At 40.9% G+C, this 24336-nt stretch overlaps 3 protein-coding genes across 6 annotated transcripts in view; 2 read left to right on the top strand and 1 right to left on the bottom strand.

The window, feature by feature from the left end:
* ophn1 (oligophrenin 1) overlaps positions 1–9742 on the bottom strand; it is a 30214-nt gene extending 20472 nt beyond the window's left edge. For both annotated transcript variants that reach the window (XM_069146770.1, XM_069146771.1), the window contains exons 1-11: positions 9102–9742; positions 7946–8041; positions 7376–7437; positions 6625–6696; positions 5485–5586; positions 5220–5330; positions 4966–5070; positions 4755–4884; positions 4555–4655; positions 4368–4459; positions 2909–2987 (exon numbers count right to left, since the gene is read on the bottom strand). In XM_069146770.1, coding sequence (XP_069002871.1) covers positions 2909–2987; positions 4368–4459; positions 4555–4655; positions 4755–4884; positions 4966–5070; positions 5220–5330; positions 5485–5586; positions 6625–6696; positions 7376–7437; positions 7946–8041; positions 9102–9255 — 1104 coding nt within the window. In that variant the 5' untranslated portion in view covers positions 9256–9742. The remainder of the gene's footprint in view (positions 1–2908; positions 2988–4367; positions 4460–4554; positions 4656–4754; positions 4885–4965; positions 5071–5219; positions 5331–5484; positions 5587–6624; positions 6697–7375; positions 7438–7945; positions 8042–9101) is intronic.
* A 3642-nt stretch (positions 9743–13384) lies between these two features.
* Positions 13385–17024, top strand: gjb1a (gap junction protein beta 1a). Of its 2 annotated transcripts, none has more exons than XM_069146769.1 (2): positions 13385–13540; positions 15957–17024. In XM_069146769.1, the coding sequence occupies exon 2, from the start codon at positions 15971–15973 to the stop codon at positions 16685–16687; it is 717 nt and encodes a 238-aa protein (XP_069002870.1). In that variant the 5' UTR covers positions 13385–13540; positions 15957–15970; the 3' UTR covers positions 16688–17024. The 2 variants fall into 2 exon arrangements, with proteins under 2 accessions (XP_069002870.1, XP_069002868.1); XM_069146767.1 differs by lacking the exon at positions 13385–13540 and adding an exon at positions 14039–14140.
* A 1752-nt stretch (positions 17025–18776) lies between these two features.
* Positions 18777–23005, top strand: gja2 (gap junction protein, alpha 2). 2 transcript variants are annotated; one of them, XM_069146765.1, is made up of 2 exons: positions 18777–18857; positions 21134–23005. In XM_069146765.1, the coding sequence occupies exon 2, from the start codon at positions 21185–21187 to the stop codon at positions 22238–22240; it is 1056 nt and encodes a 351-aa protein (XP_069002866.1). In that variant the 5' UTR covers positions 18777–18857; positions 21134–21184; the 3' UTR covers positions 22241–23005. The 2 variants fall into 2 exon arrangements, with proteins under 2 accessions (XP_069002866.1, XP_069002867.1); XM_069146766.1 differs by lacking the exon at positions 18777–18857 and adding an exon at positions 19405–19444.
* Positions 23006–24336: the final 1331 nt, after the last annotated feature.

Raw genomic sequence — 24336 nt, 5'->3', positions numbered from 1 at the left:
CTTGCCTGCCATCAGGAGAAACTTGGGGTCCAGTGTTCATGTGGCCATGAGGAGCGAGGGAGCAGACCACTAACCTAATGATAAGTGGGCAACCAGCTCTACTATCTGAGCCACAGCCGTATGATGACAGGGTGACAGTAACCCGATGACCACTGCACATTAAATGACAAAGAAAATCAGCATGTTTTCTGGGCTGAAGAAAATAACAGGAAAAGAAAGGAGTATCTATGAGACTATGGAGAGATCTGCAGGTTGAAACCAGTAACAGCATGTTTAGACACACTGCACTATGTGGCCTTCAGAAAAAGGCCCAAATGACAGCACTGAAGGACAGAGGCAGTTCTGCACATTTCAGCTCTTCAGAAGGCTGGAGGGCATTCAGAGAAAAGTAAAGTCAACAGTGGGTGTGGCAGACGTTCGGATCAGAGCTTTGCTGAGGCTGATTGGGTGGAAAAGCTCATGTGTAACTTTCATATTACACAGAAGTGATTGGGGAAGCAGCAGAGGAAGAAGACACTGAGAAGCATGTCTTCTGGTATTTTCACATCCTCTGCCCCTTTTTTATTTCGTCCACAATATCCAGCAATAAACCGCCTGATATGAAAGACGGGAACTGCGGAGTGAGCAAAACAGTGTTTACAGTTCCAACCAGAAGAAGAATTAACAATGTCTTCCACTTTGCCAGTGAGGCACTTTGGTTATTTCACTTCTGCAAACCTGCTTAACACAGAAGCAGATCGTGGGAGCAGCAAGTTGGCAGTTTCAGAGACCCATTAACACCTCAACACCATTTTAAGAGCCAGAACAAACCCAGTATGAATTCAATTAAGACGAAGCAGGTGCTGTCATTCTGCTGCACGTTGAGAACTTTGTGTCCAACAAGCCTCATACAAGTTCTCACACACGAGGCCAGAACAATATCAGCCATGTCTACATCCTGCTTTACAAATGTCACATTTCAGCTGTCATACGACAGACTGGAAAAAATTAAGACGCCCATGAAATCATTTCACGCACGCACGCACGCACACGCACGTATAAATAAAAAACATTTAAAACAAAACATTACTTAATATATCAAGATTTTTCTCTCCAGAGTTCAGCAAACTGATTTTGTGAAGATAAAACACATTTAATTGGGTGTGATCCAATTAAGAAGCTTCAAATTACATAAAATCTGATAACAGCTTCATTAAAAAAAAAAATATGTGACTGCAGATTTAACTACACTGCTCAAAAAAATAAAGGGAACACTTAAACAACACAACGTAACTCCAAGTCAATCACACTTCTGGGAAATCGACCTGTCCAGTGAGGAAGCAACACTGATTGTGAACCAATTTCACCTGCTGTTGTGCAAATGGAACAGACAACAGGTGGAAATGAGGCAATTATCAAGACAACCACTATAAAGGAACGGTTCTGCAGGTGGTGACCACAGACCATTTCTCTGTCCTCATCGTTTCTGGCTGATTTTTGGTCACTTTTGCATTTTGCCAGTGTCCTCACCACTAGAGGTAGCATGAGGCGGTGTCTACAACCCACAGAAGTTGCTCAGGTAGTGCAGCTCATCCAGGATGACACATCAATGCACGCTGTGGCAAGAAGGTTTGCTGTGTCTGTCAGCACAGTGTCAAGAGCACAGAGGAGATACCAGGAGACAGGCCGGTCCACCAGGAGACGTGGAGGGGGCCGTAGGAGGACAACAACCCAGCAGCAGGACCGCTATCTGCTCCTTTGTGCAAGGAGGAACAGGAGGAGCGCTGCCAGAGCCCTACAAAATGACCTCCAGCAGGCCACTAATGTGCATGTTTCTGCTCAAACTGTCAGAAACAGACTCCATGAGGGTGGTACGAGGGCCCGACGTCCACAAGTGGGGCCTGTGCTTACAGCCCAACACCGTGCAGGGCGATTGGCATTTGCCAGAGAACACCAAGATTGGCAGCTTCTCCATTGGCGCCCTGTGCTCTTCACGGATGAGAGCAGGTTCACACTGAGCACATGTGACAGACGTGACAGAGTCTGGAGACGCCGTCTCGGTTTGGCGGTGGGTCAGCAACGGTCTGGGGAGTCATTTCTTTGGAGGGCCGCAAAGCCCTCCATGTGCTAGCCAGAGGTACCCTGACTGCCATTAGGTCCCGGGATGAGATCCTCAGACCCATTGGAAGACCATATGCTGGTGCAGTGGGCCCTGGGTTCCTTCTGATGCGTGACAATGCTCGGCCTCATGTGGCTGGAGTGTGTCAGCAGTTCCTGCATGATGAAGGCATCGATGCTACGGACCGGCCTGCCCATTCCCCAGACCTGAATCCAATCGAGCACATCTGGGACATCGTGTCTCGTTCCATCCACCGACGCCACGTCGCACCACAGACTGTCCAGGAGTTGACTGATGCTTTGATCCAGGTCTGGGAGGAGATCCCTCAGGAGAACATCCGTCGTCTCATCAGGAGCATGCCCAGGCGTTGTAGGGAGTGATACAGGCACGTGGAGGCCACACACACTACTGAGACTCATTTTGACTTGACTTGAGGAATTTCCACAAAAGTTGGATCAGCCTGTGATCTGATTTTTCCACTTTTATTTTGAGTATGATTCTGAATCCAGACCTCCATGGGATAATGATTTTGATTTCCATTGATCATTCTTATGTTATTTTGTTCTCAACACATTCCACTATGTAATGAATGAAGATTTTCAACTGGAATATTTCATTCATTGAGATCTAGGATGTGTTGTTTAAGTGTTCCCTTTATTTTTTTGAGCAGTGTACATGTCAAGAAATTTAGGTTTGAATAGACTCTTGATATGCATTTGGGGAATGTAAACTGTACAGTGACTCCATAATATTTCATAACATTATTATAGAGCAGTTTTCATAGCATCATTGAAGAATAATCGAACTCACAGGCTCTTTTCCATCCATGGCCTCCATCCACAACTTCCTATCTCCCTCCGAGAGAGCCTGGAAAGTGACTGGTGTGTTTCTATGGAAACAGTAACAAATGCCATTAAAGAGGCAAAAGGTTGCACTTTAATTATGCAGTTAAAAGGATGCACTGCTGCAGCCTCCAAACCATCGTGAACAGATCGCACACATTTTTCAAGCAAAGCGGGGTGGACAAAATAATGAGAACACCGCAGGAAGAAGTGTATTTGAAGAATTGGATTAAATCCATGTGAGCAATTTGAGATAAATAAGACAGAAATGAAAATGAAAATCTCTAGTTGCAAATTCTCTCCTGTGGAAGCAACAAAATTTGGTGCCAGATTTGATTTCATAGCTCGTATGCTACTAAATCAATTAAATCAAGCAACTGTGCAATGAGTTTAAAGCGCTCTCTGACAACAGTGCTAATCAAGCAACGCGCTAAAAAAAAGTCCACATTTAAATAGATAACCCTGATATCTGAGGTTTGGCAAAGACATGTTAGTGATTTCAAAGCTTTTTCCAATTTGTTTTGAGGCTTTAGGATCAAACAGCAATCTTTTATTCTACGATTTTAATTGTATTTTATGAATGTGTTTTTTTTGTGTGTTTCATTTTAACTGTTCTAATGCCATTTAATTTTTTTATTTTATTTTAACATGTTTTTATGTTCTTTAATATCTGGTTTAATATGAAGCACTTAGCATATGTAATTCTCTTACTGTAAAGTTGCATTTCTTGTTCGAAAGGTGCTATACAAATAAGTTTATTATTAACATTTTATTATAAGTGGGATAAAAAAAAAAAACTACCTTAGCAATCAAACGTCAGGAATAATCTGGTCCGAGGGATATGTGAGGAATAATCACTGTTCATTTACTTCTTCTAAAAAGGTCAAAGGTCAGAGCTTTAGCATTAGCACTGGGAGCACTTCAGATACATGCAGGCAGGCTTCTGCTCGAGCTCACAGCATCTCCTTCTACACGAGACAGCACTGCCACCTTGAGTTTATCATTATGCGGTTGCTCGGTTCACAATGAGTCGTTCCACATTCAGAGACACATTCTTGCACTTCATGTAAAATTCAAAGGCGTTTTAAACATTTAAAAACACTCCAGTATTTCCACAGATTTCAGAAGACAGACCTTGCTGGGTGACAGTCAGAGCAGCCTACGGCTCGAGCAGCTATTAAAAAGCATCTTGTTCCGAGTGGCCTGGTTATATAAATATGAGCTTGTTGTGTTCCTTCCCCCTGAAATCACCCAGCTTGCCATCTGTTTCCAGGGCCAGCCCATCTCTTATGGGATTGTTTGGGCTACAGTCCATTTAGCCTTCACACCCTGTCCTTGTAAACCACCTGTTCAACCTCGCCGCCTCAACCTGTTTATCCCACAGGGCTTTGTCCTGTTGCCTCATCTGGCAGTTAGTTTGCACAAACCTCTCATTCGTCTCCACGTCAAAGCAAAAGCGCTTGTCTATGGACTCCGTTTTCCGGCGGATGCAGGACTTCAGTGTCAGCTGCGTCGGGCCCTGCAGGGAAAAGAAAGAAAGTTGGAAAGTGGTCAGACAGAAAACTAATAGGATATAAGCTAAAGTATATAACAGATTTATTTTCAGTGAAGCACCTGTTTAGTTGTCGGCTTCTGTTCACAAGGTACCATGACCAGCAGTCGCCCCTCCTTGTGATACTTACAGTAATATTTGACCCATGTCACACCCAAAGCCCCTGGTGGGGAAAAGACACATAGGATGAGCCTCATCAGATTTGGTAACAGAGGGGATTCAAACCAGCCTATAAAAGGAAACAGGATTCTCGTGAACTTACACTTCTCCTGACAGTTCAGATATCCCTCCACCGGCAGGGAGCTGTGCATTTTATAGAACTGAGATGGGTGTTTCATTCTTTTCATCAGTTCCTCCAACTCCTCGCAAGTACTCTCATAGTGGTTTCTCGTCTGCAGGTAAAACCCGAGAGCACCTTAGAAAACATCCGATTAAAGGATATTAAATCTTTCATTATCTGTAACAGCACTTACGTTCTGCAGGCTGAGCTGCAGTTCTTGCTTGTAAGGCATGAAGTCCTTAGTCATCTCCACTGTCAGGTTGTTGAGTGTGACAATGCTGTGGAGAAAGGCCAGCACCTGTCCGACCAAAGCATGGGTTACATACTTAAGACCAAGTCAAAACAAAAGAGACGATGCCATAAGAGAGTACTGTATGTTTTCTCACTGCCTTGCTACATGAGTGTGGCAGCAGAGAGGCAGAGTGGGAGGCCACCGGCAGCACTCACCGGCTCCACCACGTCAAACTTCTTCCTGTCCTGCACCTGATGGATCTGGTACACGTACTCCACTGACGATTCGCAGAAGTTCACCCGCTCTTTGTCTAGAAGTTCATCTGCCTGTAGTGTGTATATATATATATATATATATATATTATTATTATTATTATTTTTTTTTTTTTAAAGTAAGGTAAAGGGAATTTTTAGACTGACTCTCTCGGTTGTAAATTTGACTCCACAAATGGTGCAAAATACTCGCTGTACTTCACCCGACCTCTTGAAGTTGACTCTCTTTCTTCTTGGCAGACAGATTCAGGTGTTTGTCTAACTGAGAGTAATATTTTTCACTCTCCTTCTCGAACTTCTTCCTCTTCTCCTGCAAGACGGATGAGGTCAAGATGAAAGATTATGGGACCATTAAATCAAGAAAACTGTAGTTTCAGTGCCCTCTAATGCAAATCATGAGCTGTTCTTTTTGGGGACACCTGGGAGACTATGTATTACTTATATTAATCGCTTAATTGGTATATCTGCTCTGGAATTTTCTGTTCCTTATCAACTTTCATTTTCATATAGCTCATACAAATATTATCTACAGTAAGATAATATCACCTAATATACCAGACGTGCTAATTTATCAGTAAAGATCAGGCTAATGAGGGATAATTATACTTCAGGGGGGTGCAGCTAAAAAATTGAATAATTCATTTGGATTAAAGAAAAGACAACAACACACAGAGTACATGAGGTGTTGGCAAGTGTGCCGAGGTGGTCTAAAATAGCTCGCTAAGAATATTGACTAAAAGTTAGGATTTATCAGTTTGAGTGCATTTCATCAAGAAAAATGCCAAAACTTTCTAATTCAAGCTTTTTAAAATGCTCTTAAACATATTTTCTGGTTCCTTTAGTGCAGCATGAAAATAAAATTAATATCATCTGGTTGTGGACTGTTGGTCGGGACAAAACAAGACATTTTAGGTTGCATATTGAGCTGGTCAACATTATTCAACCTTTCACAGATCAAACAGCAGTAAATAAACTGTTAGTTCTATAAAATAATAGACATCACATCGTCACAGCTTAACAAGCTCTGATCAGATGGTGGGAATTGGCACTTTCTTGCACTTTATGTCCATTATCAATTTTCTAAATAATGCTATTTATCATATTTGTGATACATCATGAAGTCAGATTATATGTTGTCATGGGTGTTTCTTATTGCTGATACTAGATGAATGTTTCACATACACACTGAGATTTGGGGAAGTATCTCATAACATCCTGTTTGGTCTGTGTTCGCACTACAGCTGCGGGAGTTTTATATATTTGTCATAATTTGATTGTCCAGTACTGACAAAGAAGTGACTACTCTACATTTCTCTCACAGAGCAGCGGGATCCATAAAAACACTCACTTTAGTTACTCCTATTTGCTCCTTTCTGAACTTCTCCAAAGGCTTGATGAGCAGATCGGAAGCATTCTGAACCTGGACAAAGAAAACAGATTTCAAATGAACACGCACTGTGTTTATAGATTAAACAATAATCGAAGTTTATAAGTCAGCTTTTTGAGTTTGAACACGCAAATATTTGGGCTGAAGCCTAATGTACATGTTCTCCAGATTGGGATCCGGAAAACCCAGTCTAACAGGAATTGCTCCTCCTATTGTCACGGCTTGATCGATGACACATAAGGGCGGATGACCTCCTGCAGCTTCTGATTGAGTACTCTGCTTTGTATTACTCACAGTGAAGTGAAGTGTAATAAATAACAACAGGCCAATATTTAAAAACTGTGTAAAAATGTATGAACGTTTGGGCAATATGCAACCATTGACACAAAAAGGGGAAGAAGAAAACTAGAAAGGGAACCGATACCAAAATAATTACCAACATTGTTCTTCACAGTTCCACATGAGGCCACACGTTTACACAATCAGCATCTGTGTTTGCATGTGCGTGCGTGTATGGATGCGTCTCATCAGAACTAATGAACATATGTGAATTAACACCTACAGATGGCATTGCAATAACATTTTGAACCAGAATGTGCCAAAGGTTTTCTTCCATGTAGTCTTTAGTGCAGGATATGTTAAATTGGTTTCAAATATCCAATGAGGGTTCAGATAAGATGCAGAGTCAGCATGGAGGAAGCCGATAACCCACCAGCATCATCCTGTCGTGCTCCACTTCCTGCATAAGTCCGGCAAACTCCTGGAATGACTGAGCTGAGGAAGAAAACACTAGAGTTGATGAGTAAATAAAGACTTTGCACATTGTTTTCTCGCCTGTCTGACGTGTTTGGACAGAACCCCCCCACCCCCCTCCAAAAAAAAAAAGAAAGAAAGAAAGCAACACAACATAATAGCGCTCCAGCCTTTACAAACATTCACAAGCATAGATTTAATTTTTCTTAACTTGCTTGTCATTGAGATCTTAGGCCAAAGTTTTTCCAAACCATTTTGTTCCTTAATTCCTCACACTCAAGTTGTGTGGAATTAACAGTCGGCAGCCAAAAATGTTCCTCTCTACTCAGGTCAAGTAGAGCAAGTGTTTTTGTAAACTCTATTATATAATACTTTCATTTCAGGATAAAAAAAAAAAATCCAGCATGTCTGACTCCTCCTGTACTCAGACAGTTTAAAACCTCTGGTATACAACATGAAATGTTCTGCAAGTAAATAGTATAGTAAATATAAAGTGTGTGTGTTTAGCAGTGTGTCTGTGTGATCTCACCGATGTTAATCTCATCATCTGTCAGGGAGTCGCCGATGAAGTCGAACTGAAACACACTGAGAGTCTGGGAGAACTTCTGCACAGCCAAAGAGTAGCCTATTAAAACACAAGATTTACACCTTTATAAAACATCTGAACATCAGCACTGTGATATACATTTATTTTTCATTCTTTAAATTCAAACATCATATTGAATTACAGTGCTTGATTATTACAACTGTGCATTTCTTTGGTAGGAAAGTGTAAAGTCTGAGACACCATTGGCAGGATGCAGCAGTGGAGCAGCAGCCAGTATGTGGTTGATATTATCCCAAGCTATGTCTGGATTTTATTATCAAAACAAAACTGAGTCTGTCAGATCAATACTGCGCAGCTTTTAGCTCGAGGAGCTTGGCAGTCTCATATTCTAAATCCCTCTTTTTGCAATGGAACATCTTACAGTTATTTTGTGGGTTCTTTTACATTAACCAGTTCAGCTTTTTGTTTATTTATTTTTTTACTTCAGATTTAACAGTAAAAAAAAAAAAAAGAAAAAAAAAGGGCGTATTCATAGCATGAGTGTTCTGATAATCGCAGATTAAACTGGGATTTTTCTGGGAGCAGTCTATCCTGGCAACAATAAGCACTCGTGACCCCTGACTATTATTTGGACTAAACTATAGGACCCTTACCGCTCTGCAGCACTACTACACCACCTACAATGACACTTTCTGTTCTGGAGGTGAAAAGCTTGTCATTCACATGTTGGAGAGTCCAAACAAACCCAACAGTGTTCCCACTAAGTGGGTGCCAACACTCAGCCAAATATACACATCTGCAGCAGTGGGAGCTGTCACAGGCCTGGCAGCAGACAAATGACAACATGAAGCGAAAAGGCAGTAAAATGTAACACACGAATGCGGCGGTTTTGCATTTTGGGGACAAATAAACTTGGTTATCCTTCACATCTGCTTCAGATCCACGGCCTGTCAAAGCACCCAGGGGAGCAGTGCACTCTAGCACCTCCCTGAACGTGCCTCTCCCACCCACATTGATCCTGCAGGCCCTCAAAAAAGGCCCCACTGATTCTGCTCCTCATTACTCCAACAACTGTATATGCAGAAAAGGGGACTTTTTCTTTAATTAAAAAATAGAGGTAAGATGTCAGCATGCTCACCCTTGATTGCATTGATTACACCGTTTCCGTCTTTGATTACTTCTTTGAGAAATTTGCTTGTCCTATCCAGCTCCAGTTCATAACACTTGAGAGTCTCTCTGAAGTCGGGACTGTCCAGATAGCAATCACTGAACTCCAGAGGAGGGTGTCCCATCTTGCTTCAAACAATAGAAACACTGAATCGGTGTAAGAGTCACGCTGCCCACGCTCGTCTACCGCACACTGTTCATTTTATGCTCAGCTGAGGCGACTCAACACGCTCATCTGACCAGAGGACCACAAACCATGGTGTCCAGGGGAGCCTGCTGCAGCCGCCGCTGGTCGATCAAGTGTAGCGCGCACTGAAGACGCACGGTTTAGACTCACTTCCTTCCCTTTTCAGCGTCGGACGCGCTATTTACGCTCGAATTTAATTGTATCCCGGCTGTCTTTGCCACTTTTTCCTGTTTGAAGCGTCGTGATGAGATGAGCGGCTAAATCCCCTTTGGACGCGTTCCATTCCGAAATGTCACACTTTCATGAAACCTGTTTCCTTCCTTCTCTTTGATTTAATATCCGCTATTAATCTCCAAGGTTAAAAGCGCAAACCTAAAACCTGTAAATACGAGTCAGTCCGTATATATTTTTATAATAGAGACATTATAAACATGTTTAAGTCCCACATCTTTACTAGGAGCGTAAGACAAAGCGCAATGGGACGGAACCAGCTGGCTCAGCCTCACAAAAAACACTTCCCATTTCCACACCCAGAAGGTTCTTAAAGGGGCTGCTGCACGGAAGGAGGAAGGAACTGAGCTATGAATATAGGTAGGTAAGTCGATAGATAGATAGATAGATAGATCGATAGATCGATAGATAGATAGATAGATAGATAGATAGATAGATAGATAGATAGATAGATAGATAGATAGATAGATAGATAGATAGATAGATAGATAGATAAAGAGAGAGAGAGAGAGAGAGAGAGAGAGAGAGAGAGAGAGATTGTTTCATATGTGTATACTGTACATATATGTTCTCTTTCTGCCTGATTGCACTTCTAGTTAGATGCCAGCTAAATTTCTTTGTTTGTAGTTGTCCAGTGACCATAAAGTTGAGTCTAATCTAATCTAAGAGGCAGGTTTTTGATGTGATGGCCGAAATAGATCCTGGTCAGAAATTACTCCGACATCAGTAAGGCTCTTAACCCTCAACAGCTCCAGTGGTCCTCAGATCAGACTCTGGGTTACTATGAGCAGTTTCTACCGTGACTGTGGACCTCCATGAATAAATAAAGCAAATGTTGCAAATATTTTCATTAATCTGTTAAGAATTTGTCTGTGTTCTAATCAGCTCATGATGCTGGACAGAGACACCCAGTGTGAAAAGCCTGAACCATGTGATTGTTGCACAGTGAGACAGGTCACACCTGCATGTGACTGGTTGTGTACAATCTGACCTGTCTTTGTTGCACATGCAGCTTCACCACACTTAGCTCGCACTGAAGTGTTCCTTACAGCTCACAACGATGGCAATCCTGCAAAAATGTTTCAACAAACATGATGTAAACATCAATTACTGTAAAACTATGACATTTAAGAAACAAAACAATGATAAGCAGTGGTGGGAAAAATACTATTAAAGTACATTGCTTAACTCACAGTTGTGTCTCAGTAGGAACATCAAATATCTAAATATGTGTAATCGGTAGAAAACAATTTTGTAACTATTCTTATGTCTGTTTCTTGGTCATTTTTTCGGAACATTTCATCTTTCCAGCTATATAGCTATGTAGCTAGCTCGAATATGATGTATTGATTTTCAAAACAAATGTTGTGAGGATGTAACTTTAGACTCTGTATTTTCTGACTTTTTGTTCCAAACCATACACTTTCTCCAATCAGTTAATAGACAGAATAATTAGCAGATTAAAGAACCATTATAAAATTGTTCAGCATTCACTACATTTACCATAAATAAACCTGAAGTGCATTTACCTGATTATATTCACATAAGTAACCTTTTCAGTGTGGCCTTTTACTTGTAAAGGAATAATTTTACAGTGTGGATCTGAATACTTCCTCCAACCTTGCTCATAGTAAGAAACATCTTTACTGCTGTTATTTTGCTTCTGCAGAGTCAGAGAATTGTTACTGAGATGTTGCAGTAATTGTTAGTGGCCTCCAGATGTCATACTAAACTGAAGCAGGGGACGACAGTGAGCCTACACACACACACACACACACACACACACACACACACACACACACACACACACACACATTTTTAAATATTCTTGTTAAATTCAGCAGTTGCATTAAAAGTATACTGAATGAAATCAGTCAAACAGTTTTTCACTTCATGAACATGCTTAGGGCTCACTGATACAACATATTTACATCCAGGGACTTCATTGATTTATCAGAAAAAGATTCATGTGCAGCTCGACATATCCCGCCATTACAATTAAAAAGTCAGATTACGTTTACAAAGACAACAAGGAGTGTTTGAGATGTTACAGGGGCAGGGGATATAATAAAATATCCTTGCCTTGCAGGGGGACATGTTGTTATCACTCTTACAGGTAGCAGCAACAATTAAATCAACAACACAGTAGAAGAGTTACAACTATTCATAATGTGTGCAGCTGATTCAGAGCTGTTCAGTCAGAATGCATCAAACAGTGTGAACAGTGGTGTGCAGGGTACCTAACTTGGGGACAAAAAGTAGAGCCTGATGTAAAATTTGATTAGAGTCGAGGTGTGTGTTGGTATGTGTCGTCTTCCTGAGTGTATTACCAGATTTTTGGCCCCACAGAGTGATAAATGCAGGCACTAATAGAAAGGCCGTATGAGTCAGACAAACGCACTGATAGCTATGCTGATATTTAACAAACGTGACAAAACAGGACAGTAATGATGACAAAAATATACAATGAGTGATTCAATAATTTGTTAGTCACATTTCAGATGTTGAACTCAGATTATAGTATAATACAGTGTATGGGGGTGAAAGGGTGTGACATTAAGATGCTCCCATAACACAAACATGATGACACCTTCCATGAAGAGCAGATTATTTTACCCAACAGTCTCCGATCTGAATTAAATTTCATTATTCTCACCCTCTTATGTACTGAATGAAGATTTCCACATTGTGATGGTCTTTTTGCAGATCCTTTCAAGACTGTTGATACAGTTGTTCATAAGAATTTCTTCAAATCAAGTCCTCAGACAGTTTCAAAAGGTGTCTTACATGGAACATCATTAGGAAGCCTGGTATTTACTCTATACATAAATTATATGTATTTTCAACTAAATATTGCAATGTCTATTTTTATGCTGATGAAATCATCTTGACTGAACACTGAATCAGGCCTTCTCTGTAGGCCTCAGTCTGTTTTTCATGACCTTCACAGCTGTTTTATAGATTTAAAACCTAATCTAAACTCCAAATAGATCATAGCATTTCACAAATTCATGGAGATTTGATGTTCTTACGTCAATCTTTGCTCTTAACCCTCCCGTTGTCCTTGGGTCAAAATGACCCGCAGCTGTGTTCAACCAAGTTCTATTTTATTTTATTTTTATATTTTTATTTGTAAAAATAAAGGGTGTGAGGGTTTCTTTAAAGAAACCCTCACAGCCACCCTGATCCCAAAAAATATCAAAATAAAATAGAACTTGGTTGAACACAGCTGCGGGTCATTTTGACCCAAGGACAACACGAGGGTTAAAACAGTTGGTTTTGGTTTGTTTCTGTAGATTTTAATGTGAAAACAGTAAAGTTGTGCAGCTGCATGAAACCTCGGTGCTACAAGGATTGGGCTGAAGACATTATTCAGACTAAAATAATGGCAGTTTATCCCACTTAGCAGAAATACGTCAACCTGCGCACGGCCTCAGTGAGTACATACTGTAGTGACCACAATCATTTGCTGGTTGACTGAGAGGTTAAACAGTCGGCGGGCAGCAACAATGTAGATGTAAAGGTTGTGTGGAAAAGCTCGATGAGAGACTGATTATTACAATAATAAAGCTTTGTCCTCTTATCTTTAGCTTTTGTGGCTCATTCTTTGTTTTAGACCTTTATGTTTTACTCCATATTACGTCAAAAACATCCCCCTCTTCCTCTGCTGAAACACAGCACAATAAGGACCAGAGGACAGACTGCAGTCCCCACACAGATTCTTCAGCTGGGCAGAAATTAAAACGTTTGATCAGAACTCTGAAGCTGTTTGTTTGGCCGGGGTAAAAGAGGCTATTGTATGCAAATTCTTTGCACAGAAGCATATGACCTCGCCAGTGCAGGGCAGTGGCTAGTGTGAGAGAAATCATTAGCAATGCAAAGTCATGGTGCTCTGATACTCTTGTTCACAGTCATAAACTGAAAAAAAAAAAAATCTGCCAATGTCGACGTAAATGTTTCTGGATGTACTGTATTCAAAGCTGCAGCTGAAGGTGAGTTGCTGTTATTTCTCACTTTGTTTACAGATCATGTAGCAGAAAGGTTGGATAGTTTGTTTTCAGTGTGTTCAGCAGGTTTTTTTTCTGTGCTACGGTTAATCTGTGCTTTACTGTTGCTTCGTTTGAAGGGGAGTCTGGATAATAGGCAGGAAGAAATGTCATGGATAATCAATTCAACTAATTTATATGCAGTCAGTGTTACTTATTTTTATATGTAGCCATACACCTGGTTACTAAATAAAGACTGACCAATCACATTGCTTGAATTCTTGTAAGTTAAGGACCACATGAGTCCTTCTTTATTGATCATCAAGACAATTTTGGAGCCCAAAAATATTTTCTTGCCAAAAAGTGTTGCAGACGTTACGTTGGGCATGGGTGCCCACTTTGCATGCTCCACCATGGCAACTGGTGAAAGCATGTCACATGGCACATGGTGCCAGACCTCAGTATTGCACTCTTAAGTGGCCTGCCAGCAGCAGAGGGGGGCAGAGAGGCTTCCTTCTTCTCTGGACTCACATCCATGCCAAACCAGCGGGCCAACATCGTCCTTCACGCTGCCTCCTATGCCTCTTACACCTCCAGCTGAGCCCGGTAACATCTCTGACATTTGTACTTGACCAAGAATTTAAACATGTTGGGAGGTCACAGAGCTATCACAGGAGATAAAACACACATCACTTTTAAAGCTTGAAATCAATTCTGGACTCAGAAATTTGGGGGTTTATTCATTTAAGATGAAAAACTAAAACGCGTGATTGCACAAAGTGCTCTAACTTAAGGTCATTTTGTGATAATTTCTCGACTAAACTGTCCCATTGACACAGGTACAGTATTATGTGATTTAATATTTAAGTACTAATTTAGACTGAAGTTGTGCATTTAAGTTTGCTTCTAAATATTTGAATATAATCCTGTTTCAGGATTGCAGGTGCAACTACTATTTATATATTCATTTATTATTATCATTTTTAATTAATCTTCAGATTATTATCCTATGTGTATTTCATGACACTATAGTGTCATAAAATATTCAAAAATAGCCATCATAAATTCTTTATAAACGATGATGTCTTGCGTACTTGGTCTGACTGACAGTTCAAAACCCAAATATATTCAGTTTTATGTCACAGAAGACAAAGAAAAGTAGCAAATCCAAAAATTAAATAGAAGCTGGAACTAGAAAAAGTTTAGCATTTGTAATTCAAAAATAATTTATTTCTGTTACCGAACTGATTAATCGTCTAATCGTCATTTTAGCTTTAATTTTTTTTTTAAACTGTTCAATTAAATCTGCTGTAACTAAGGATGCTGGTTTGAGCATAAAAGGACTGAAAGCACAATTATATAATATAATGCAAATTATAGCACAATGTCATTATAGAGAATACATGGAGATGACCTAATAATTCATGTTAAATAACTTTTTTCTTCTCTTGTAAAATAATCGCAGTCATACAGTCAAAGTAATCATCAGTACGTTTGTGTCCGTCATATCAAAAAATATTTGCTAGTGATTTGTTCTGAGCGCGTCAGTCTTTTCGGAGCTTTAAGATGGGTTTTGGCTAAACGAGCAAGAGTGAGCTCTGCTGGTACCTATGAATGAGTACCGAGTGTAACGAAGAATAAATGATATGTATTTATGTACCTTCAAGGGCACACTCGGTCTTAGTTTTGGTGATTGTAAAAAATAAGTAAAGGTGAACCAGGTACTTTAGTGCATTTAATGACCGATTGCTCTTCTGTATTTCTTTTTTGGAAGTGAATAAAGTAGTGCTTGAATGCCACTTCTAGCTGTCTAATCTTAAGAAGTTTTCTGAGCCTCTAAATTATTGAGCAAGCTGCCTGAGGAAATCATGTCAGCAGAGTCTGTGATAGCTCGTCAACATATTTCTATTGGAGAGCCTTTCCTGATTTTAGTTCATTTTAGTGATCTACTTTTACCCCGTTTTATCGCTACTTCTGGGATTATATGTTATTCTATACTGTCACTATTTTACTTTTTAAATGGTTATCACACAAGGTCATTGCTTTACTTTATACGATTATTTTGTCACGGGATGTTACAGCTTATTGAATTTAATGGTTTGTTTTTGTGTGAAGCATTTTGAAGATGAAGATGATCGTGATGATGATTATTATTTTAATTTGGTCATTTTTTTTTTTTTACACATTTAAAAGTAAATATTTTTTTTATAACTTTTGCTTGTATTTGGTAATGTTATATTCTGAAAAAAAAAATGTTTTATGTTTATTTTGTGTTTATTGTGTCGCCTGTTATTCAATGATTTATTGGAGGTTTGTTATGTTTTTAATGTGTTGAAAAAAAACTTAAACTCTAAAGACAGAAAATAATATCCAGCAGTGTCCTCACGGTTGTTGCCCCTTTTGTATGTGTTGTTCGCTTCAGACCCGGAACCAAAGATGAACTGGGCATCGTTTTATGCTGTCATCAGCGGTGTGAACCGACACTCCACCGGCATCGGTCGCATCTGGCTCTCTGTCCTCTTCATTTTCCGCATCCTGGTCCTGGTGGTTGCAGCCGAGAGCGTGTGGGGCGATGAGAAGTCTGGCTTCACCTGCAACACCCAGCAGCCGGGCTGCAACAGCGTCTGCTACGACCACTTCTTCCCCATCTCCCACATCCGCCTCTGGGCGCTGCAGCTCATCCTGGTCTCCACTCCCGCCCTGCTGGTGGCAATGCACGTGGCCCACCGACGCCATGTTGACAAGAGGCTCTACAAACTGTCAGGCAGGACCAATCCCAAAGACCTAGAGCAGATAAAGACGCAGAAGATGAAAATCACAGGGGCCCTGTGGTGGACGTACGTCATAAGCCTGTTGTTCCGCATTATCTTAGAGGTCACCTTCATGTATGTGTTTTATATGATCTACCCTGGTTACAAAATGATCCGGCTGGTGAAGTGTGACTCGTACCCCTGTCCCAACACGGTGGACTGCTTCGTGTCTAGGCCCACAGAGAAAACTGTCTTCACCGTGTTCATGCTGACTGCGTCAGGGGTTTGTATTCTGCTCAACATCGCAGAGGTGGTCTTCTTGGTAGGGAAGGCCTGCAGTAAGCATTTGCACAATGCTGGAGACTCAAGCATGGTAGCCTGGATCCAACAAAAGCTTTGCTAGTACTAACAACACACACAGGGTTCATACAAAGGGACATATAGGTGACAAGAAGCATCCCATTCCAGTGTTCAGAGATTAATGCAGCAGTCCAGGAGTCAGTATCTACTTATAGAACCAAAACACTGTACAAAGCAGCACTTTGCACTTACATGATATAATAGCTTGGTATTTGACCAACTAAACATCACAAGTAACTTTTTACGAAAAAATATCAGTGTTGAGCAAATTGTAGCCTTATAAATTTTTTTATCCTAAAATGACAGTATTAAATTAGGACACATGCTATTTTATATTATACAAGAAAAGTGTGACAATGTTGTAATTGGGGTTTTTTTGGGCGGGGGGTGGGAGGGTGAGGGGGGTTGAGGGAATTAAAATTAATATTTTATATTTTACTTCAAATATAATCACAAACATGATGCTTCTGTTTAAATGTCTATGAATCTAATGGACTGGAGGATTTATTCCTTTTCATCAGCTGTTATTTGCGAGATGTTTTACTAACATATTGTAAACTTATTACATTTCATAAATGTTATATGTAACTTTAATTTACACATTTTTACTTAGATAAGTAAATATACTGAGACATAAACAAAAGAGCGACTTGAACAAACTTTTTTTCTGAAGTTTACTACTGATTGCTAAACATGTGGTTTAAATGTATTTATTTTAAAGCTGGATATATTGTCTGCACAACAGAATAAAATCAACCAGAGTTTGTTTAATTGTGTTATTTTTAATTAATTTTTTACATGCTAAAGTAACTTGTGAAATATTTACAGCCTCATATATCCGGTTAACTGTAGTGAAATTTATTAGAGCACATTAGTTTGAAACTGTTTTAGTGTCTTTTAGCATGATTTTCTGAATTCTATGTGATAAATTAGAGCAGAGCTGCAGTCATTAAACCGCAGTCCCCACGGTGCCACTTTGTGATTCTTCTCAGCTGCCGTCAATGAGACTGAGAGAAAAACAACAGGAAAATTCATCAGTCATTTCGTCACCATCTTCAGACGTGAGAGCCCGTGTCGCCACTTGTGACAAAACGTCTCAGGCCAATTAAGTTTGTCTTGTAAAGGCCAGAGTGCAGAGTTTTAGGGTTATCAATAGCATCGTCACGTAAAGGGGTCAGTGTAAGGGTGACAATAACTGACCCAGAGGACAGCTGGACCTGCCATGGCTGAGCACTGAGGGCGCTTCTCTTTTTATGGAACATTCACCATCAGTAGAGGAAAGACTGACGAGCAGTGTACCAACAACAAATTCATGCTACCTCTCATTCCACTTTATGATTGGCATTAATGGTGAGTGTGTTTCCAAAGTCCAGATAATTTGTGGTGCATTTTAGCCCCTCTCAAACATTGAAAGGTTGATTTTGGAGGTTGATCTAAACACCCTTGTAGCAAATTAGCAATAACTAGGCCGTAATAATGAGGTCAGCCATAACACTGCTTGGCTTTTTCATTAAAAGCTGTCAAATGAATTTACAGGTGTTCAGGTATAAAGCTACTGTAATTGGAAACCACAAAATTCCACGCGTGTACAGGTCAGTAAATATAGTCACTGTTCTGTGATTTGCACCAGAGCTACAAGAAACTTGGATTTGCCACAACAAACAGAGGAATTTCAGATGAAAGCCAAAACGTGATTTGGTTTTGTATAGCTATAATACCACCATACATATGGCCTGTGTGTTACTCACTGAGCAGTATCCCTCAATGGAGCACCGAGGACCAGCTCTTCGGTGTCTGAAGCTCCTCCACACAGTCAAGGGTCAGATCACCATAAAAGTGACAACAAAGCCACTCCCTTAGCAGTGAATTATATTTAGAGCACACTGACATGTAAGCTTAACCTGCATCCTCACTGGACTCCTCAGCTGCCACTCAGTCGAACAGAAACACCTCTTGGGAGAGGGGTTTTAGACTTTTCCCCAGATGGGAATGTTTTCATCTGCGCTCACACTGAGAGACAAGACAGGGGCTTGGCTGCGGTGGCTTGTTGAACACTGGCCATTGATAAGGTCAGAGAGGGAGGGAGGGCACCAGGCAGGATCATAGTCTCAAACTATCTGAGAGAGAAGTTTATCTTGGAGCTGCAGTTTCTTCAGTGGCTCAGGGAACAAGGCCTGTCACCGAGAGACTCTGAAGGAGATGATCATTATCAGGTAGGTCTTTCTTAATGAAAATACAAAGAGAAAGATCTACGATGTCTTACTTAAAAATGTTAAATTCATACTATAGTTAGAAATACTAACAGTTCCAACTTGTTATTACATAGTTATCTTACAGTACTTATTGTATTGCTTCACTGAATGTAACGATATGAATGAGGTCGATTTTAAGATCATTTTTTAACGATTACAACCGTATGAAAAGTGTTTCTTTCAGTCCTGGTTTACAGTCTGTATACATGTTTCAAACAGGTGCTCAGATTCCCAGTTAGTCTACTTCCGATCACTGATCACCCCGTTACTGAAAGGACAAGTACAACTACTTGTAATTTGTTTTTCTTTCTATGCTGTAACAAATAGGCCCTGAAATGTAAACGAGAAACCTAATTCTGGAGTTGGGTGGTAATGTTGGGTACTGTGTCACAAGACCCATGCTGAGGCCGGGAGTCTCGCAGACCCTGCTCCAGGCTTTCTCTCACACACAGTCATCTGTGTCCTGTGTCTTTATGAGCACACACTGGATAGGACACAACCTTTAAGAATACAAACGGTGGATTCATGATGGATCAATGTTTCTATTGGTAAGTTTCCGATTGGGTTGTCAGAAGTACAGTAGCCTTTGGTTGAGGGGTGCTTAAAAACTTCCAGCAGTAAAAATAAATACGGTATTATAATGATGTGCATGCAAGGAATGTCCTGAGGTCATGACACAACTGACTTGACCTGTTTATTGGATTGAATGTGACTATAATACCTGAAGAGTTTCACTTTATTATGAAGAAGATTTGGATGAATTATTGCACTTGACTGAATTTATGTCATAGTTCCTACATTTAAGTTTGTGGCACAGTTATAGGGCATAAAAAGTCTAGCCTAATCATTCAAACAGATATCATTTAATTCATTTAAGCTAAATTAGAACCAAAGAATCTGTTCACTGCCTTTGTATAAAACTCTTAGTAACCATGTTGGGAGATTAAATGACATGACATCCTGAACTTTGTGCTTGCTAGCCGAAACACAAGTGTCACTATTAATTACAGAGGTGTATTTGTGTGTCAATTACTTATTCACAATGGCATTATTACTCACCCTGACTTATGACATGTTGTCTCAGTGTCCCGATGGAAAGCTGTGTGCCAACTATAGCCAGACTTGGGGAGGTCAGTTTGGATGCCGACATGTTTGAAGGGGACAGACTGCTGTGATGTACCCTAAAAAATACTTCTCTCATCAAATTTTCAGTCAATAAAATTTCTCCATGCTACACACAGTATAATATATATTACATATTCGTAGTTCATTTATGGGTTGCTGATTTTTAATTGGTCCAAGCAAAGTGATCTGTAACTTCTTCACAAAACTGAGATTATATTGAGGCAGATTGAGGAGGAAGCAGTCAGAATGAAATGAGCCAAGCAGGCTGTCACGTTTGGACTAAATGACTGCGGTATTTCTGAAAAAATAAACTTAAGCTTCTGGTCTTTTAAATTACTGTCCTTTGGCAGGCTGTGCTGTGGCAATTTATCTTCTGTACATCCAACAACGGAGCAGAATTTCCCTGACATTTTGGTCGTTCTTGCAGCTTGCTGGGTCCGGATGTTAGGTCTGGTTGCTCGGTCCGGTTGCTAAGGTGATGCGAGGACTCGGCGGTTTCTTCCGCAGGAGTGTAGGTGTAAGGGGGGTGGGGCTTAGTTATGTACTTCCGTCACGATATGATTTCATAAAGTTATGGAAGTACAAACGACACGCTGAGAGGGCACATATACTGGATTAGCGCTGTGTGCATTAATGAGTTTATTAATAGTTTTGACATTTTCACAGTGTTTACCCAGCACCCATACCCTCGTTACTATGTAGATTGCAAAGAAAAGTTGAATGTATACAATATGGGGCCTTTAAGTCAATTGAAAAAGGTCAGAAAACCCAGAGTACACCACAAACTACAGACAACATTTGAAATTAGCAGGCCAACATAGTGTTGCAAGCTGCATTTAGGGGCTGAAGGACAGACATTTCTTTGGGGAATTGACTCCAAAAGCACAGCTTAAAGAATAGTGACTATTTACATTCAAACCAGGCTGACAGGTATATCTACTTAAAAGGTCCTAAATAATTCCCTGCAGGTTAAACTTCTTATATGTTATTATGTAGTGATTTTTGGAGTGTTCAGCGAATTAGAAAATATACAAAGACATGACTAGACCAGAGTCTGCCACATTAGTTGTATATTTCATTCAACTAAAAATACATGTCCCCTCTCCTTGCAGGCTTTTCTCCTGGTTTTGCCGATAAAGCTGAGGGTATATTCGTGAGCCAGCATGGGAGACTGGAACTTGTTGGGGAAGCTGCTGGAGAGTGCCCAGGAACACTCCACTGTTGTGGGCAAAGTCTGGCTCACTGTGCTGTTCATCTTCCGCATCCTGGTGCTGGGAACCGCCGCCGAGAAGGTGTGGGGCGATGAGCAGTCCGGCTTTACCTGTGACACCAAACAACCCGGTTGTCAGAACGTCTGCTATGACAAGACCTTCCCCATCTCGCACATCCGTTTCTGGGTGATGCAGATCATCTTCGTCTCCACGCCCACTCTCATTTACCTGGGCCACATCCTTCATCTGGTCCGCATGGAGGAGAAGCAGAAAGAGAAGGACCTTGCCTTGCAGAATGAAAACCACCATAGCAACAAGGCCAAGAAGGCCCCAGTTAAAGACAACCAGGGTCACGTGTGTTTGCATGGAGCCCTGCTGCGAACCTACATCCTCAACATTATTTTTAAGACCCTGTTTGAAGTAGCATTTATTGTAGCTCAGTACTTCCTTTATGGCTTTGAGCTCAAGCCGATGTACACCTGCAACCGCTGGCCTTGCCCAAACGTGGTGAACTGTTACATCTCCCGACCCACTGAGAAGACAATCTTCATCATTTTCATGCTGGCCGTGGCCTCTGTCTCCCTTCTGCTCAACCTGGTGGAAATGTACCATCTGGGTTTCACAAAATGCCACAAGGGTCTTCGCTACCGGCGATCAAAGGCAATGACTGAGGCTACCAAGGCCCTACCTGAAGCGGTCATGCCCTTTGTCCCGAGCTACAGCTACTGCGCTGGCCATCCTGCAGTGCCTGAACCTTTCCCGACGGACTCAAAGTACAGCATGGCAGAGCCCAGCTCTGCTTACAGCCCCTACAACAGCAAGGCGGCTTACAAGCAGAACAGAGACAATATGGCCGTGGAGAGGAAAGGTAAAGCAGAGGGCGATGATTATAAGGAGAGGAAAACGTCTAGTTCGGCCTTTGAGATGCCCGTTGAAAATCAGCGCAGAAACAGTCAGTCAAGCAAGCACAGCAACACCAAGAGCAGGCTGGATGACCTGAAGATCTAGGAACCAGCTGTGTTTTAACCCAAGACTCTGGATCAACAGGAGAGGCCGCTATGGATGAAGAGTTTTGGGTATGGGGGACATTAGGGACAAAAAAAACCTACTGAGCAAACAAAAATCAGACTGTAGATTTGAGTGAAGATTTGAGAGAACACAGGGACACATTTGTGAAGACAGAATAAGTGCTGAATAGACTTTTAAAAGAACTCACCAGCTCACAGGACTTTTTATTGTGAGAATTCATAACGAATGGGCGTCAGCAGAATCTACCTAGAAACTGGGCCATTACTTAATCATATCAACCTCCTTTTTATAATCACAAGTGAACCTGAAAGAGCAGGTATTATTTAGAGGCCAGGGTTATGAAATTGAATCTGCTCTCGCGATGAGTTTGCATGTGACAGTGAATTTTTCCCTCATAAAAACCACATGAATTTCACATGTGCAAAAACTCATGTGGCCACATACACGTGATTGTGTTGTCTTGTTGTCCATATCCATTGTAATTTGTAACCAGAATACTGTAGTTTTGTTTGTTTGTCGGTTGTTTACAAGTGTTTACTTGAAAAAAAAAAATTTGTTTGACCAATGTGTTTCAGAAAGCAAAATCTTACCTGTTTTATTGCCATATTACTGTTTGTTGCTTTCATCTATCAAATATTGGCAATAAATGTCAACATTAATTTAAATATCCAACAAATATCACAGACAAAAACATCCAGTTCTCATACTTACTTATTTGTGACTGGGTACTTTGATTAAACTGATGTGCAGCAAAGGAGTGTTTCCTGTGTTGATCGCTTCAAATATCAGATATCCTGTAATCCTTGAGAGGCTACAAATAATTCCCATCTCTTTCCCACCTGCGATGTAGATGTCACAGATACTCTGGAGGTATTTATTCTGCTCCCAAATGGAGCGCTCCACACTCCAATGCAGCTAATTTGCTATTTATCCACTGCTCAGGGCAAAGAGATGATCGTGTGATTCAAATAAAAACTGCAGCCTTTAAAAAGTGATTCATCCCAGCAAATATCCCAGCTCCAGAGCCAAACTAAAGCAAGTAGATATTCACATAAGTCTCTTAGAAGACAAACTATGTGTATAATACTTAGGTTTCAGGTGGCTTCAATATGACTTCAATATGATCTGCCAGTGTCTGAGTGCAGACCTGCTATTTTAACCCAGAATCTGCCATGTTAGCTGCTCGGCTTCCACCAGCTGCAGCAGACACACACAGAGATTGAGTACGGACGGTGTGGATGGTCCCATTTCCAAAACACATGCCATGAAACGCTGGTGAGAGCTGTGCTTCAAAGGCTTCCTCTCTGCAGCCTATAAATAGCACTCATACACACTTGGAGGAGCATTGTAGGAAAAATGGGGGTAGGGGACCAAAAGTTTCTTCTGCATCAGTAACACAGTGTCTACTAGTTTGGATCATATTCAGCATGTGGAACATGAAACCTGGTTCTTTACCTGCATAGATCATTACATTATGCAGGTTTCGGATAATCTGTGTGCAGTTGTGTGTAACTTCTCACCATCTCAGCCATGATGTTGTCCAGCAGCAGAGTTCAGAAATCTGGATCAAGTGTTTACATGTCACACAGTCCCGGTTTCCATTGGAGCACTCCTGGTAGCACATCCAGGCCTCTCAAAAACAGGACATCTGAAAGTAAAATAAGATGTTTACATGAGCAAACAATTAAAATCCAGTCATAACCAAGGTACTAGTGTGCATGTAAACACTCTCATGAATAAGCTGTTGTCAGCAATTTTTCCTCAATAATAAAAAGGTGGCTTGACGTTTATCAAGTCATGAAGCAGCACTAATATTTGGGAAATTATGTCACACAAACGCCCCAAAAAATGATTGGACATCAGTGCAGTGCATCATCTTGATTAATCTTGACGGGGTGAAAACCGAACAGGTGATGGGGGTTTAGGGTTGTGAACTCTGGGTTCCAACCATATGCAACCAAATCTCCGAGCCAGAATAGTATGAGTGACACGCAGAGGCCATTCGTCAGTGGGTCCCACTGCGCCTCATAAATCGGACAGACAGAGTTAAGCTATAGGCCAAGTCAGAGAGAGGA

Source organism: Embiotoca jacksoni, unplaced genomic scaffold (genome assembly GCF_022577435.1).
Source record: "Embiotoca jacksoni isolate LCO1_2020_lvr unplaced genomic scaffold, fEmbJac1.0.p SCAF_13, whole genome shotgun sequence".
In the NCBI taxonomy this organism is placed as follows: domain Eukaryota; kingdom Metazoa; phylum Chordata; class Actinopteri; family Embiotocidae; genus Embiotoca; species Embiotoca jacksoni.
This window is presented reverse-complemented; position numbering and strand designations above follow the sequence as displayed.

Bases quoted from the DNA above. Each gene is read 5' to 3' on its own strand.
- gjb1a (XM_069146767.1), top strand. From the start codon at position 14,113: ATGCCTCTTACACCTCCAGCTGAGCCCG. The intron at 14,141-15,956 runs GTAACATCTCTG...TGTTCGCTTCAG, and splicing joins TACACCTCCAGCTGAGCCCG to ACCCGGAACCAAAGATGAAC.
- gja2 (XM_069146765.1), top strand. From the start codon at position 21,185: ATGGGAGACTGGAACTTGTTGGGGAAGCTGCTGGAGAGTGCCCAGGAA.